At 40.5% G+C, this 17,636-nt stretch overlaps 1 protein-coding gene across 3 annotated transcripts; it reads left to right on the plus strand.

Annotated features, from left to right (window-relative positions):
- The first annotated feature begins 749 nt into the window (after positions 1 to 749).
- LOC115102409 (Na(+)/dicarboxylate cotransporter 3-like) lies at positions 750 to 17,436 on the plus strand. Of its 3 annotated transcripts, none has more exons than XM_065005456.1 (15): positions 750 to 1,045; positions 1,667 to 1,932; positions 2,129 to 2,292; positions 4,546 to 4,606; positions 4,718 to 4,897; positions 5,246 to 5,371; positions 5,569 to 5,661; positions 5,953 to 6,057; positions 6,181 to 6,278; positions 10,945 to 11,057; positions 11,282 to 11,443; positions 12,127 to 12,264; positions 14,814 to 14,908; positions 15,401 to 16,415; positions 16,573 to 17,436. In XM_065005456.1, exons 1-15 carry the CDS (start codon positions 929 to 931, stop codon positions 16,951 to 16,953), a joined length of 3,114 nt encoding a protein of 1,037 aa, XP_064861528.1. In that variant the 5' UTR covers positions 750 to 928; the 3' UTR covers positions 16,954 to 17,436. The 3 variants fall into 3 exon arrangements, with proteins under 3 accessions (XP_064861528.1, XP_064861529.1, XP_029478193.1); XM_065005457.1 differs by having other exon boundaries at positions 753 to 1,045; positions 16,592 to 16,796; XM_029622333.2 differs by lacking the exons at positions 14,814 to 14,908; positions 15,401 to 16,415; positions 16,573 to 17,436 and adding an exon at positions 12,380 to 13,724 and having other exon boundaries at positions 803 to 1,045.
- Positions 17,437 to 17,636: the final 200 nt, after the last annotated feature.

Genomic DNA, 17,636 nt, shown 5'->3' on the forward strand with positions numbered 1-17,636 from the left:
TTAAACAAAAAAAACCCACCAACCTATACGCCACCCACCAAGCTATACGCCACCGTACGGGTAAAAACCCGAGGACTGCGGCTTATGAGGAAAACGCGCATCACTAGTGTGTAGGCCTATGTGTGTGTGTGTCGGAGGGTTTGGGTAGAAAAAAGTAGAAGACAAATTTCCATCTCTATGGACTAATAAAATAACATCTTATATATTGCGTTGTTGTGCGCGCAATTGTGGGAGCCGCCAACGAAATTACAAATGAACTGAAGTCACCTCTTTATCCAGCAAATGCAATAGGACATAGGCCTATCTTTCAATTATCTACAAAAAACAACTAGACTACGTAAACTGTGTTTGATCAAATGTTACTGATTACAATAGTAGTCTCCATGTAGTTGGTCTTCATTTTTTTCTCTCCAAACGTATGAATTCTGCTTAAAGGTCCTGACATTTATGGCACAGAGGCATGTTGCTCTTATCCTTTAATAACTTCAAGCAAGGTCACTGGTTCAAGTCCCTACCCCCTTAAATACAGTTTTACATGTCTTACCTGTTTGGCCCGTTTCCTTGTGAGATCCTCCATGGACGGGTTATAGGCTATAAGATCACATGATGATTGACAGTTTTTGATTAACGATGACATGGCATCTGTTTTGCAGGGAGGAACCAGACAACCAGACTGCTGGAATGCTTTGCATTTTGGTTGTTATCAGTAAAACAAAATAAATCATCTGCCTGATGGGACAATCAGAGAACAGGCTCAATTTGCGCACATCCATAATAACTTGAACAACGCGCTAGGAGTTAAACTGTAAGCCAATAGTTAAGCTTCTCCAAGAGTGCAAAAACAACAAAGTCAAGGTAATAAAAGAGATAGAGGCGTCAAGTTCTGCACTAAAGCGTAACATAACGAGCTCTGACGCTCATATTCGACATGGAAATGGAAACCATATCAACATTCGCTAAGAAACTTTGGTGTGTCAAGAAACAACTTATTCTTTTCCTCACTCCACTTATTCTTCTCCCGCTACTTTTCGGGCTACCAGAAAAGGTACGTGGTTATTGGAAGATGCACAGATATTCTTACTGTAACCATTTATTCCTCTAATTTACAAAGAAAAAGTAGATTCAACTTTTAAGTTATACCTTAACCAAATTGCTAAACCATATCAAGCCTAAAACTGATATTATCATTAATATCCACACCTGCCTTTAAACCTGAACAAGAACACCCTTTAGCCTGATATCTGTTGGTCTTCACTGAAATTAGAATCAGGATCCTAAGAAGAGCCCCATTAGATTAAAACCTACAATTCTATACTTTTGATCTGTTTTAGGGTGATCATGTTATTCCAGTGTATAGGACATGGCCCTGCTCCATCATATGTTTAAAAACACAATCCTTACATCCATAACTTGGCTTAACTCCATCCCCCCTTCTTAATCATAACCACAGCCCAATCTGAGCCCTTACTAATAACTTCAAAGACTTCTTCATTAACAATTCTCCCCCTAATTTTGCAAATCCAGTCACATTAAAAAGTTACATTCCTTGTACATTTAACTTTCCATGGCACGATACAAACATGAATGAAATAGATCACCTTTGTAAATGGTAGAGTTGGCTTTTCCTCTTGGGTGTTCACCAACATGTTTCTGTTATGTTTTGCAGGAGGGGAAATGCCTGTACGTGGTGCTGCTGATGGCTGTGTTCTGGTGCACAGAGGCTCTTCCCTTAGCTGTCACTGCCATGCTACCTGTTTGCCTCTTTCCAACCATGGGAATTCTTCCATCCAAAAAAGTCTGCCCCCAGTACTTCCTCGATACCAATTTTCTCTTTCTCAGTGGTCTTGTTATGGCGTCAGCTATTGAGGAATGGGGTCTGCATCGCAGAATAGCTCTGAAAGTTCTTAAGATTGTTGGAGTCAAACCAGCCTGGTGAGAAGACTATATCGCCATATACAACAGTAATAAATTCATCATAATTTATATTTGGGGATTATTTTCCATTATCTAATGTGAATGCCCTGCATATGGCAAAATATAGCCTACATAATCATATTATCAGAAAGATTAAATGTATTGATGTGTCACTCCACTTACTCCGGACCCATGTGTACATCTCTCTATGCAGGTTGATTTTGGGAATGATGATCACCTCTGCCTTCCTGTCCATGTGGCTCAGTAACACCGCAACAACGGCCATGATGCTTCCCATTGCTAACGCCATCCTGGAGAGTCTCTTTGGAGACCTGGACACTCTGAAGGAAAACTGTAAGGTGAAAGATGAGACAGAGGGTGAGTTGCTGTGTAGGGTTTCTCCAACTGTCCCATATACACTACCAAAGGTCAAAGGTTTTAGAACACGTACTCATTTAATGTTTTTTCTTTATGTTTACTATTTTCTACACTGTAGAATAATAGTGAAGACATCAAAACTATGAAATAACACATATGGAATTATGTAGTAACCAAAAAAGTGTTAAACAAATCAAAATATATTTTATATTTGAGATTCTTTAAATAGACACTCTGCCTTCATGACAACTTTAAACACTCTTGGCAGTTTCTCAACCAGCTTCATGAAACAGGTTTGCATTGTTAAAAGTTGATTTTTGGAATTTCTTTCCTTCTTAATGCATTTGAGCCAATCAATTGTGTTGTGACAAGGTAGGGGGTATACAGTAGATAGCCCAATTTGGTAAAATACCAAGTCCATATTATGGCAAGAACAGCTGAAATAAGCAAAGAGAAATGACAGTACATCATTACTTTAAGACATAAAGGTCAGTCAATACGGAACATTTCAAGAAAGGTTCTTCAAGTGCAGTCGCAAAACCCATCAAGCGCTATGATGAAACGGGCTCTCATTAGGATTGCCATAGGAATGGAAGACCCAGAGTTACCTCTGCTGCAGAGAATAAGTTCACTGGAGTTACCAGCCTCAGAAATTGCATCCCAAATAAATGCTTCACAGAGTTTAAGTAACAGACACATCTCAACATCAACTGTTCAGAGGAGACTGGGTGAGTCAGGCCTTCATGGTCAAATTGCTACAAAGAAACCAGTACTAAAGGACACCATTAAGAAGAAAAGACTCCCTTGGGCCAAGAAACACGAGCAATGGACATTAGACCAGTGGAAATTTGTCCTTTGTTCTGAAGTCCAAATTGAAGATTTTTGGTTCCAACTGCCGTGTCTTCGTGAGACGCTGTGTGGGTGAAAGGATTATCTCTGCATGTGTATTTCCCACCGTAAAGCATGGAGAAGGAGGTGTTATGGTATGGGGGTTCTTTGCTGGTGACACTGTCTGTGATTGATTTAGATTTCAAGGCACACTTAACCAGCATGGCTACCACAGAATTCTGCAGCGATACACCATCCCATCTGGTTTGGGCTTAGTGGGGCTATCTTTTGTTTTTCAACAGGACAATGACCAAACACACCTCCAGGCTGTGTAAGGGCTATTTGACCAAGAAGGAGAGTGATGGAGTGCTGCCTCAGATGTCCTAGCCTCCACAATCCCCCGACCTCAAACATATTGAGATGGTTTGGGTTGAGTCGGACCGCAGAGTGAAGGAAAAGCAGCCAACAAGTGCTCAGCATATGTGGGAACTCCTTCAAGACTGTTGGAATAGCATTCCAGGTGAAGCTGGTTGAGAGAATGCCAAGAGTTTGCAAAGCTGTCATCAAGGCAAAGGGTGGCTACTTTGAAGAATCTCAGATATAAAACATATTTTGATTTGTTTAACACCTTTTTGGTTACTACATAATTCCATATGTGTTACTTCATAGTTTTGATGTCTTCACTATTATTCTACAATGTAGAAAATAGTCAAATAAAGAAAAACCCTTGAATGAGTAGGTGTACAAAAACTTTTGACCAGTAGTGTACATCGAGTGAAAAGATACAAAATATTAAGTAGCCAAGCCAAGACCAATTTGGTCTTTTCGACACTGCAATGCAAATTGTTTGTAGCGCTTACAAAAACAAACATACTATACTTCAACTTTCTAAAGCCAAGAGGGATATTTCCACACTAAAACTGTAATAGGTAACTGAAGGTGTGAACTTTTTTACAACTACCTGTTCCATCACATGGAACTTCGGTGCACGACATGTCAATATTCAAATGATAATTGATTAAACATATTAGCCGCCTTTCAAGTCATATATTAAATATGACGAAGGCCTAAAGACAACCTACTTAGAAAACTGGAACTCACAGGCTTTGATGAGAAAGAAATGTTTAAATATCTCTGTTATAGCTTGTCTCATTCATTCTATAGCTATGGATACTGTAGCATCACAGTAATTGGTTCATGGGAAACGTGTTGATTCTCAGTAGAGGTCGTTTTAATTTTAAAAAATTGAGCCTTTATTTACACTTAGATGACCGCCTAAGTCACGTTCAAATTGGTCTTCAATATGGAATTGTTATGACGTCTAAACCTGTCCTTAAAAATATATATATTTTGTCATTTGTCACCGCAGAGTAAACAATGGAGAGAATAACTCTAACACAACCTGTTCACTTCAACATCCATCAGGTCAAGCACGAGTAAAGCTGCATGCACTGCCCTCTGAAAAACAGATCTTGTCAATAGACGGGTAAGAAAGCAAACACAAACAAACTGAACCATTGAAGCTCTCATGTTGTTAGAATAGGATTCATGGTTATCGTGTAGCTATTTACTAATGTTGGTATAATTATACCTTAAGACCTGATCGGATGGAGCGTTCAGATGGGAGTACTGCAGAGGAGATCAGGACAGAGTCAGAGTACCAGATGAAGGTGTGGAAAGGCTTCCTGATATGTATCCCGTACGCTGCCAGTATCGGAGGGACTGCCACCCTGACAGGCACTGCACCAAACCTCATCCTCATTGGACAACTTAAGAGGTACCCAAGTTGAAGACTTGGCTGATCTCACTTTCTCCTACTGCATCTGAACATACACTCTCAGGCCCATCGGATAGAGCAATAAGGTGACAATGTCTCTCTGAGGAGGTCTAGTAGAGGGTTTTGTACAACGTACAAACTTTTAACCATTATGAAAAAAGACGAGACAAGTGACACAGGTACTGGGATGTTTCAGACATTGTAGAACTTCAGACGTCCCTCTTCAAGGCCTGTTAGGATTTAACTGGAAAATAGCTGTGTACGAATAACTTGTTACATTTAGACCATAAAAACGACTTTATTCACATTTGCTGTACCCTTTCTGACAGTTGCTTCTTTGTGTTCTAGTTACTTCCCAGAGTGCGACTTGATCAATTTTGGCTCTTGGTTTGCATTCGCATTTCCTCTCATGGTGTTCTTCCTCATCTTGGGATGGCTATGGATTTCTTTCCTCTACGGGGGCCTGAATACACGGTATGATGGTGAAATCAGATCTAAGTACAGCACCTCATCAGTGTTAAATAAAAATGTAACCATAGATGATGACATGTGGCAGTCTGGTAGAGTTCTAGGATTTGTGACTGTACACTTTTTGAAGTAGTATGGAGTAATACATTCTTCTACCTGTCAGATATTTCCACATTATTTTCATACTATTTTTTTGTGTTCAGGTTGTGTGTGAAGAAACAGGACGAAAGAGCACAAGCAGAGGCGAAGGCTGAGGCCGTGATTGATGAAGACTACAGAAAACTAGGCCCCATAAAGTAAGGACATATCTCTAGACTAAATCACAGGCAACATGCTCCAGTCTTAAATCATGCCCTACACCAGGGGTGGCTAATTCTAGTTCAGGAGGGCCACATTGTTCACATTTTAGATTGTTTATTTGAATCAGTGTGTTAATGCTGGGATGGAACAAAACGCCTGCTGCAGCCCTGCAGGACTAAAGATGACTACCCTTGTTTTAGACCCTACCCCTGTTCTAGACCCTCTGGACTATATGTCGGTGGTAATGTAGAATTCCTGAGACAATCATTTCCTATCTTCCATTTTAGTTTTGCAGAAGGAGCCATCGCATTCTTTTTCATTTTGTTTGCCGTTCTCCTGTTTACAAGAGATCCTAAATTTGTAACTGGATGGTCCACGTTTTTCAACAAAGGGTAAGAGAGACAAGCTGACAATCCACTGCCCGTTAACTAGGATATGTCTGTATAATTCACTGGAGGCTTGAGGAAACCAGCCGCATCATGACTTCCTCTTCTTTGATTCTCTTCCTCCTGCAGGTATGTGTCAGATGCGACCACTGGAGTGATCATTGTGTCAATCCTATTCTTCTTCCCTTCCCAAAAGCCCTCTCTTAGCTGGTGGTTTGATTCTAGAGGTCAGTACCAGAAAGGATATGTCCCAAATAATGAGAAATACATTTTTAGAATATGTCAATTTAAAATACCACTGTCTCAAATCATACAGCCTTTCTGTACCGATATAGAGAAAACGGTATATTTTCAAATCAAAAGATTAGATGGAGTGAAGCAGCTGTATACATTGTATTTGGAAAGTATTCAGACCCCTTGACTTTTTTCCACATGTTGTTAGGTTACAGCCTTATTCCAAAATTGATTAAATCGTTTTTTCCCCTCATCAATGTACACACAATATGCCATCATAACAAAACAGAAACAGGTTTTTAGCCATTTTTGCAAATGTATATATATATATAAAAAATGAAATATCACATTTACATAAGTATTCAGACCCTTTACTCAGTACTTTGTTGAAGTACTTTTGGCAGCGAAGCCACTCCTACGTTGTCTTGTCTGTGTACTTAGGGTCGTTGTCCAGTTGGATGGTGAACCTGAGATCCTGAGTACTCTGGAGCATGTTTTCATCAAGGATCTCTCTGTACTTTTCTCCGTTCATCTTTCCCTTGATTTTGTCTAGTCTCCCAGTCCCTGCCGCTGAAAAACATCCTCACAGCATGATGCTGCCACCACCATGCTTCACCGTAGGGATGGTGCCAGGTTTCCTCCAGACGTGACGCTTGGCATTCATGCCAAAGAGTTCAATCTTGGTTTCATTATACCAGAGAATCTTGTTTCTCATGGTCTGAGGTTCCTTTAGGTACCTTTTGGCAAACTCCAACCCAGCTGTCATGTGCCTTTTACTGAGGAGTTGGTTCCGTCCGGCCACTCTACTAAAAGGCCTGATTGGTGGAGTGCTGCAGAGATAGCTGTCCTTCTGGAAGGTTTGCCCATCTCCTCAGAGGAACTCTGGAGCTCTGTCAGAGTGACCATCTGGTTTTTGGTGGTCCCAAACTTCTACCATTTAAGAATGATGGAGTCCACTGGGTTCTTGGGGACCTTCAATGCTGCAGAAATGTTTTGGTACTGTCACGATCGTCGTTTGGAATGGACCAAGGTGCAGCGTTGTGAGCGTACATTTGCCATTATTTGCAAATGTCGCCAACAAAACAATAGTACAACAAAAACGAATGTGATGCTCCGTAAGGCTATACACGCACAAACGAAGACACCTACCCACAACTACCAAAAGGAAAAAATGCTGCCTAAGTATGATTCCCAATCAGAGACAACGATAGACAGCTGTCCCTGATTGAGAACCATACCCGGCCAAAACATAGAAACAAACAACATAGAATGCCCACCCCAAATTTCACCCTGACCTAACCAAATGGAGAAATAAAATGGCACTCTAAGGTCAGGGCGTGACAGGTACCCTTCCCCAGATCTGTGCCTCGACACAATCCTGTCTCAGAGCTCTTTGGACAATTTCTTAGACCTCATGGCTTGTTTTTTGCTTTGACATGCACTGTCAACTGTGGGACCATATATAAACAGGTGTGTGCCTTTCCAAATCATGTCCAATCAATTTAATTTACCACAGGTGGACTCCAATCAAGTTGTAGAAACATCTCAAGGATGATCAATGGAAACATGATGCACCAGAGCTCAATTTCAAGTCTTATAGCAAAGGGTTCTGAATACTTATGTAAATAAGTATTCTGTTTTCTCTTTGTCATTATGGGGTATTGTGTGTAGATTGAGGAGTATTTTATTTAATCCATTTTAGAATAAGGCTGTAACGTAACAAAATGTGGAAAAAGGGAAGGGGTCTGAATACTTTCCGAATGCACTGTAGATGCACTGTAGATCTGGGTTTTTAAAGTCACATTATTATTCAGTCATGCCTCATCAGACAGAAATTACAGTAACATTGACTCCTATTAAGGCAGAATAATTTTTTTGTAATTTCATTAATCTATTTCTGAAGCAGAACTTGTATTGGCTCTGTTGTAAAGTACTGTAAATAACCTGAGGAATGTTAATGACGTGGATTAGTGAGTCTGAGCAGAGTCCTGTCGTGAGGTAAGACTGTCGCCCCTTATTATTAATCCCTCAAAAATGTGTTGCCACACTTTGGTTTGCTCTGTGTACTTTGCTCTGTGTTCACCCACTGGTTTAACATAGCACACAACTTCTTATGCAACAGAAATACCAGTGTTTTCATTTTCTACCCTCATGTTTTTCCAGCGAGATTAGAATATGTACACGTTAGGCATTGAGCTCTTTAATGTTCTTTATTATAAACTATTTTGAGTAGGTATGTTAAGAATTAGCCCCACCTCTTTAAGGAATACCTAGGATAGGATAAAGTAATCCTTCTCACCCCCCCCCCCCCTTAAAAGATTTAGATGCACTATTGTAAAGTGGCTGTTCCACTGGATGTCATAAGGTGAACGCACCAATTTGTAAGTCGCTCTGGATAAGAGCGTCTGCTAAATGACTTAAATGTAAATGTAAAGTAATAGTTCCCTTTCAGTCAGTTCACTCTGTACAACAAAAGCACAACTCCCCATAGTGATGTTGTACCTCGTTCCCTCCCTTCAGGGAACAGTAGTTATATTCATAACTTTATGTTTTGCCGGCCATTGACAAATGAAAAATGTCCGGCAGAGCGGTACCCGAGAAAGAAACAAAACCCCAACCAGCCTTATTTTGTCCACTAAGTGGGTCCTCAGATCTTCAAAAGGTTCTACAGCTGCACCATCAAGAGCATCCTGATGGGTTGCATCACTGCCTGGTATGGCAACTGCTCGGCCTCCGACCGCACGGCACTGCAGATGGTAGTGCGTACGGCCCAGCATATCACTGGTGCCAAGCTTCCTGTCATCCACGACCTCTATCTAGAAGAAAAAGAAACGCACACCTATTAAGACGAGGTGCTGGCTAGCGAAGTAGAAAACTTGAAAATAAAAGAGAGCTGCACACTCTAGGAGCTCAGATGCAAACATTTAATTACCAACGTTTCGACAGCCAAGCTGTCTTCATCAGGGTATAATCACAAACACTGCGGGATGACTCGTTTATATAGTGTCAAAAGACACAGGTGTCTGTAAGCATGGCCAAGAGTGGCCTAATATCATTGGTTAATAATCAAATATTAAGATGTCATGCAAAGAACAGCATACAAACAACAAATGGATAGCATACGATCATAGATTCATTTTAGACTACACAAGCTTACAAACAATTACAATGGCAAAGTCACAATAATCACAAGAATGGCTTCAGATCAAAATCTACGTTGAGACCGAAGGGCGCAGGGGTCTTTAAATTAAAGATCCAGGCAGCCTCTCGTTTTAACAATAAATTATCAAGGTCACCCCCTCTCCTAGGGAGGGTGACATGTTCGATGCCAATATAACGCAGAGACGAAATCGAGTGGCCTGCCTCCAAGAAGTGGGCCGCAACTGGATAAGTAAAGTTTTTACACCTAATGGTGCTACGATGCTCTGAGATACGTACTTTTAATTCACGCTTTGTTTTATCTACATAATTTTTACCACAAGGACAAGTTATAAGATAAATAACTGGCTTATAGTGGAGCACGTAATAACACCTTTTATTGGGATTGATTTCCCTGTTTGTGGGTGTTTGAAGGATCTACATTTATAAGTGCCATTGCATTGAGCACAGCCATTACATTTGTAATTTCCATCTAGTAGGGGCGCAAATAGACGTTGTTCAGGAATATCTTGGGGTGGTAAATCAGAGTTTATCAATTGGTCTCTGAGATTTCTGCCCCGCGAGAATACGACCAAGGGAAGGGCCGAAAACACATTACTGAGACTATCATCGGATTTTAGGATGTGCCAATGTTTGTGAACAATTCCCTTAATTTGTTCAGAGCACTTTGAATAGTTAGTAGTTAGAACGCAAGAATGCGTCTTTTTGCGAGACTGACCTTGAAAAAGGTCATGTCTCGTTTTGTTTTGAATTTTCTCAATGGCAATATTAATCTGATCATTCCTGTAGCCCCTCTCCTTGAACTTTCTTTGCGTCTCAGCCCTCTATACCAGGCTGTCAGACGAAGGCCCTAAAAATTGTCAAAGACTCCAGCCACCCTAGTCATAGACTGTTCTCTCTGCTACCGCACGGCAAGTGGTACCAGAGCGCTAAGTCTAGGTCCAAGAGGCTTCTAAACAGCTTCTACCCCCAAGCCATAAGACTCCTGAACATCTAATCAAATGTCTAGCCAGACTATTTGCATTGCCCCCTCCACCCCCCCCCCCCCCCCCCCTCTTTTACGTTGCTGCTACTCTCTGTTATCATCTATGCATAGTCATTTTAATAACTCTACCTACATGTACATATTTACCTCAATTACCTCAGCTAACTTGTGCACCCGCACATTGACTCTGTACCGGTACCCCCTGTACCCCCTGTATATAGTCTCGCTACTGTTATTTTACTGCTGCTCTTTAATTATTTGTTACTTTTATTTTTTATTTAATCTGCATTGTTGGTTAACAGCTTATAAATCTACACCTGTTGTATTCGGCGCATGTGACAAATCAAATTTGATTCGATAACCGTTACTTTGACCACTAACCCCTAGCTGCAGCTCTTTCTTTATTGCCTCTTTTCAAAGCTCCTTGCAGGTTAGATATTCTGATATTTGGGTGGTTGACCTGGATTTGTCTGTTGGGCAGATGTCGATTTCATACCCTGTCATGTTTTCCACAGCACCAAATACTCCATATGTTCCTCTACTATCATGGAAGAAAGCACAGGAATGTGTCCCATGGAATATCATTCTGTTGCTGGGTGGAGGCTTTGCCATGGCCAAGGGATGTGAGGTAAAACCATATCATTTACATATAGAATCATTCATCCTTAAGATCTCTATGGGTAAACCCCTTTCATGTTTAAGGGTGCACACCATAGATATGAAATCCCTTTAACTCACATTCTCATTTGTGTACATTCAAATAGCTGTTGTGTGGTGATTTCTATACTTTCTGACCTATTTCTGCTACTACTGAGTCAAGGGCCGTCTTGATGCTCTGTCCCTGTGGTGTAGGAGTCAGGACTGGCGGCGTGGATAGGAGCCTACCTCCAGCCTATCGCTCAGGTCCCTCCTGCTGTGGCAGTCATGTTTATCACCGCTTTCCTGGCCTGCTTCACAGAGTTCGCCAGCAACACCGCCACCATTATCATATTCCTGCCCGTCATCGCTGAACTGGTGAGCTGTCAGCTACTGTATGACATGCCCACAACACTCAACATTTAGTGAGATGTTTCCATTATTAAGAATGAAGTACCCTGTGGGTATGAAGAGGTCAGTCGGCACTCATTTTGAAGAAAGGCGTATTTTGTGTGTAGTATTTTTGAATACCCTTGTGAACTACAGTACCATAAAGCCTTGAACTCCACTGTATTACTAATCCCCCCCATGGGAAAAGATAATGGGGAAGTTGATGCTCTCTACTCTAATCTCCCACAGCAATTTACTTTCTTAGTGTTTGTCATGGGGTCAACAGATCTGTCAGTTTAGCACCGTGGCTGTTTGGTCTGTTGGACATTAACCACAGTTATCAGTAACCAGTTGTCTTCGTCTGTCTGTGCCAATGTCTTACAGTATTGTTAAATCTAAGCAATAATATCACCCAACCAGTATCATCCAGTATCACCCTAACAAAGGCACCCTAGTTACTTATCTCCAGCGACATTTCTAAGCCAAGTACGTTACTAAGAATTTGGAATATCGTTGCCACTTATTGAATGCGATGTGGATTCACACACTCTTTGTTAATTTGTGTTACTTTTGTTAATCTGCAGAAAACTGTTTCAAAGTATTATTATTCTCCATTAACACAATATTTCTGCAAAATAATATCAATGACTGTGTTTGTCTCCTCTTTACAGGCTATGTTTGTCAAGGTGAATCCTCTTTACTTCATGATACCTGCGACAACAGGATGTTCATTTGCCTTCATGTTGCCAGTCTCCACCCCGCCCAACTCCATTGCCTTTGCATCTGGCCATCTTCTGGTGAAGGACATGGTAAGATCCTCACGCCAATATACTGTGTGACCATATTTCAGACTGTTCTTAAACTTAAACATACTCTATCCTAGTAAATAGATGATTTACATCTGTTTGGTTGCTCTGTTCCCAGGTGAAAACGGGCTTTGTGATGAACATTTTGGGCATTTTATCAGTTTCTCTGGCCATGAACACTTGGGGTCGTGCCATGTTCAGTTTGGAGACTTATCCAGACTGGGCCCGTCCAGTCAACATGTCCAGTACTGTCACAGATATACAATTCCCCTCCGTCCCACCTTTCAACCTTACTAGTTTGTGATACACTGCATACCGTAGATCTGAAGCTTATCCAATACAAAGTATTACACGGTATTATATAGTAAATACTAGAGCAGCATTTCTGAATATGTACAAAAGTCAACTATAGATTTGGGGAGTATTAGCCGTTACTTTAAGTTATTTAGCCGATGGTGTGATGGCTATACCATGTTGCGAATGTACTGTACACTTCTAGATTCTTCCATTTGCCTGCTGTACACTATATGAGTTTAGATTTTTTTGTTGTTCAGGCTCTCCTTGTGCTCTACTTCCTCTGTTGTGTAGATTATACTAAGTTCTATCAGCTAATTTTCTTGTTTGTCACATGCCACGAACCCCTGGTCTCCCAGATGTGTCCAATGTTTTGTCCTGGTTTGTTTTAGGTCCCCATGCCAAGTTTCCATTTGAAGTTAATTTGTTTGGGCAGGGCAGGGGGTGACAGAATAGACAGTGGTTGGTCTGTCTGTTGTTACATTCTCTTCCACAGTTATACAACAAGTCATGTCGGACACCGTTTTTGTCCGGACACCGGTGATGTCTGTGTCATCATTCTGTCGCTATGCTTGCTGAAATGCCTTGCATCTTAGTGACCTCTGGTGTTCAGTGTGCCACTTTGCGAGTGTCTGTCTCATTTGTCACTGTAACATTCCCTAGATAGTATTTGTGAGGATAATCCTTATTGATTAGGGTGTTAGTAGTCTGCTTGATGATAATAGACCCAATCCATTTCATCACACTGAACGCTCAACCTCCAAGTCCGCCACCTTCTAGTAAATCACACTTGAACTTGATCCTCCAATGATCTTTAGTTAGGATAATCTGTGACTGTCTTGATGCACAACAGGAGTTTGTGAATTATTAATGGAAAGATACTTACCTAGCCCATGGGGTCACAGGCTGCACATGTTTTAACACATTCTAAGTTACACACATAAAGTCATTTTTACTTTTCATCACGTCTTTAAAATACACAAATCGTGATTTTCTGATCTTATTTCATTTGAAGTAATCATTTGAAATGTGGTACGTGGAAATCTAATTAACAATTTTCTACCGTAGTTTGTATTTTGTGTAGTACGTTTAGGTTTATCAATGCACATTTTGGAGCTTTGTTATTTTCTTAATACTACTGTTGTTACCAAATAAAACTCAACAGCAAATGGGTTCTTTTATTTTTTCGTCAATCCATGGAATTGGTATATTTAGCTGATGTCAGTGAGCAGGCACCGACAGACATGCCACACAGTAATATATACTACAGAGCAAGTCAAACCATGAGATGATATTCAGACGGGGGCCATGCCACTATAGTCCTTTTTAGTTTTAATCATTGACCCAGGTGACACAGCATAAAATGTACTGGAATCAAGTCTCATTCAACAGCCTTATGCCTGATAGCACCAAACAAGATACCCACTAAGCCAAATGAGGCGAACAAACAAGCGAACAACACATGTGAAAGAAAGTTGCATTGAAATTTGCTTGGAACACAATTTCTACATGTGTCTGGAACCAAGCAGTGATATTTTGGCCCCTGTTTCTCTAAAGAATGGTGAAGGGCTGTACATTCCTTATAGTGTCTATTTGGCTATGTAAAGTCTCAAGGTCTGGCACATGGTTAACTCAGCAGAACTCTGAAGTAGTTACTCAGTGTAAGAGAGGAAGGGTCATTGGTGGAGCCGCTATTAAATGGGACAAACTACAACAGAACACAATGACACTTAGTTAAATAGAAGAACTTGTTGGAAAAGGAATACACAACATTTTGGAAAAGGAAGTTTGACAAGTCGTACCACAACATGAAACTGCTCAACCTTGATGCTCAACCATTCAAATATACGTATTAATTGACTGTAATACAAAGGGAAATTAAAAAAGCCCCAGCTAAACATTTTATTTTGGAAAACTCGCACAATTGCTTACATGCTCATAGTTTCCCAGATTCATAGCAATCCCCCCTCCTATCAGTCAGTAGTAGTATGACCTCCCACGGGGTTATGTTTTCGACCTTAAAATAGGATACCACAATGCTCATATAGAACCTTTTAACTCACCAGTACTTCCCTAAATGATTAGTCACCAAGTATTGCATGTTCCATCATGTGTTGATTTGTTATGCCTGTCAATGTCAGTGAGTGTGTGTCAGCATGTGAGCATGAGCAAGAGCCCTTCTGTTCCCTTTGGGAACCGTCTTACACATCTATGTGGCAATGACTGTGCATGATAAGTTCCTGTATCAAACTTCACAGTTACCCCCATCAGACAACTGTGTAACTTCACATGCACTGTTGCCAAGGAGAATGAAGAGCATTACTGAGTGCATGGGCTTTGGCTTTTCATTGAGGTAGGTGTTAATTTTTCAGTCTTTTGAGTGAAAGAGACATTAGGTTACTGGACAGCTATTTATGAGATGATTAAAGAAATTAATGTTATGGTGAAATGTATATTATTTTCACAGTGAATTGTGCTAGGTCCTTCTTGTGAAATTAAGAAAGCTGGCTTATTAAAGTGTTAATTACACAATAATAAGCTGTTCTGCTCTTGTATAATGTTGATATTAAAACAATACATGATGATAGTCAGAATGGTGGATATTGCAGTTTGATCAAATTCACAGCTTAGTTATAATACAGTGCAATTCTAAAATGTGTTTCATGTTTAGTTTATTCTAATAAGCCATTTACTTTATTGTTCGTATTCTTACCTTTTATTATTTCTTATTGTTGTTGCATTGTCGAGGAGCCTGCAAGTAAGCACTTCGTTTGATGGTGTATACCATGTGTATACTGTACATACAACTAATAAAACTTGAATTCACACAATCATTGGTTTTCAGGCAAAAACCTTGGGGTGCCATGAAGACCACTCTACAGTATCTGTGGGATGTTTACTCAAAACCAACCCAGGCTGCCAAGGAGGTCCTGACATTACTTTCTATGTGTTTCATTATCGCCATGGTGACTGGTGGTCTCCTCTACCATTGGATGACAGAGATCCTGAGATATGACAGTGGTACTTCCAGCACTGCTGCCTGCATCTATAGCGTGGCCATCCTTTTCCTCTCGTTCCTCTGTCATCCTCTCCGTTGTGTGCTAACTATGATCCTGCCCACTCTGGGCACCAAACAGGGGCGCAAGCTGATCATTTCCACCTCTGTGATTGTGTTAGTGTTGAGCATCATCCTTAACATAACCGTTAACATGGGAGTGGTGATGCACGTTTTAAAGTGCACCTCTGAAGGTTTTGTCCACTCTCTTTTAAACTCATCTGAGCTGTTTCAAGAAGCAAAGAGAGATCTTGTTAGAGAGGCTATCAAAGTGAAACAGGAAGAACTGAATATTGTTAACAGGTTGAGGAAATTTGATCATTTTACACACATTGATGTGTCAAAGGTCAAAAATATGTTTGTTACTGTAAGCAAACAGATTGAGAGTGACTTTTCACGTGCCAATAAACTGCTGGAGGATTATAAACTTCTGTCAAACAGGATTCTGGCGGCCATCTTTCTAATCTACCTGATAGTTGAATCAGCCTACTACCTGAAGTCATATGTCATTTCAGTTAAGTTTGACAACGTTTACATCACCAGACAGTTGCTGCAAAAAGCATCTGAGGATGGAATCCAGATAGAGCCAACTAACTTGAAAAATATGGTTCATTCCACAAGTTGTAAAATAACAAAACAGGAATTTACCAAATGTCTTGCTCCCATAGTAGTGGTGACTTTGTATTTTATTGTTATCATCTTCATAATGGTTTTGGATCACATTGTGTACCATCTAGTTACAGTGAGTGGGCCTTGGCTGCTAAATGTTCCAGCTACATCTGTCAACATAGCTGTGAAATATAAGGTAGGTCAATATTGATACAGTACTTTTCTATGTGAGGTCGGGCACATCACAGGACATAATGTGACATTATATAATGTGTAGCCTTGAGATCAATGATGATATAGAAATTGAATAACACAGTGGACAAATGGGGACTGGATTCTCTTTTCTCTGACAGATTCACCTGCGCTTTCCAGGTCTATGTATTATCCCAGCTATCTGTAGGGATACAGAACTGGCAAACCTCCACAAGCAGTATGACTGGACATTTAGCCCAGAGGCTTTACGCTGTTATATTGAGCCCTCTGCACCAGACCTGAGAGTGAGGGTCTTCCTGGGACTACTCTGTCTGGTGAGCTACATCATGGTGTTACTGGAGGTCTACGCCAGGCGCATCCGCAGGAAAGTGTCTGCATCCTTCTTCAAAACGCAGGAGGAAAAAAGAATTAATTTCTTATTGAAGAAGATACAGGCGAAACAGGACACAAGAGAAAACAATATATTTTTAATTGAAGCTGTGAATGAGACCCGCGTTCACACAAACCGAAACGTAATTTGAAGCTTGACTTGCTGTCATTATATGTAGTTTAGGGAGACCTCTGCTTTTAATACGTTCACTGCTCCTCTTGAGCTATTGCCGTTATAATAGATTTATTTTAGAATTGGAGAAAACCCTCCTCAGTCTCCCCAGCTGTCAGCTGAGAGAATTTGTTGATTCGATTTGTCCATATTTTCAGATTGAACTGATTCTGCAATATACAAATGAAAAGCATGGAATAAAAAATGTAACTTCAAAGTGATACAAGCATGCTTATCCCTGTGTTACAATACAATTGATGAATTCAGTGCCAACATCCTGCTCTCCATGAGCCAAAGGGCCTGTTGAGAACAGGACAGGGCATCCTGTTACTGAGTCACAGTCATATGACCTTTCTCCTGGTCGTGGAGCACCCCTCTTACGCCCACATTGCCTCGTCTCAACAACACTCATGAAACCATGTTTGTAGGCTTAATGAAGAAATAAATACCATATAACAGACTATCAGAAGCGTTTTCACTCAATGTTTTATATTGTGAAAGGTTGATGCTTTTAAAGAATTTGATAAAAATGGCTTTGAGTTCCCTTTTAAAGTAAAACTACTTTTAACATGTAAGGAACAAGACCATGTATTACTTTGTTTCTTACCGCAAGGGAGAACTCCACAATCAACAGACGACTAGGTGACACCTAGCCCCACTAGG

Source organism: Oncorhynchus nerka, linkage group LG20 (assembly GCF_034236695.1).
Source record: "Oncorhynchus nerka isolate Pitt River linkage group LG20, Oner_Uvic_2.0, whole genome shotgun sequence".
Lineage (NCBI taxonomy): Eukaryota > Metazoa > Chordata > Actinopteri > Salmoniformes > Salmonidae > Oncorhynchus > Oncorhynchus nerka.

What these genes read in the sequence shown, in the direction of transcription:
- LOC115102409 (XM_065005456.1), top strand. Translation starts at nt 929, where the DNA reads ATGGAAATGGAAACCATATCAACATTCGCTAAGAAACTTTGGTGTGTC. An exon ending in CTCATTGGACAACTTAAGAG is followed by an intron (nt 4,898 to 5,245) that starts GTACCCAAGTTG and finishes TTTGTGTTCTAG; the next exon opens with TTACTTCCCAGAGTGCGACT. An exon ending in CTGGTGGTTTGATTCTAGAG is followed by an intron (nt 6,279 to 10,944) that starts GTCAGTACCAGA and finishes TGTTTTCCACAG; the next exon opens with CACCAAATACTCCATATGTT.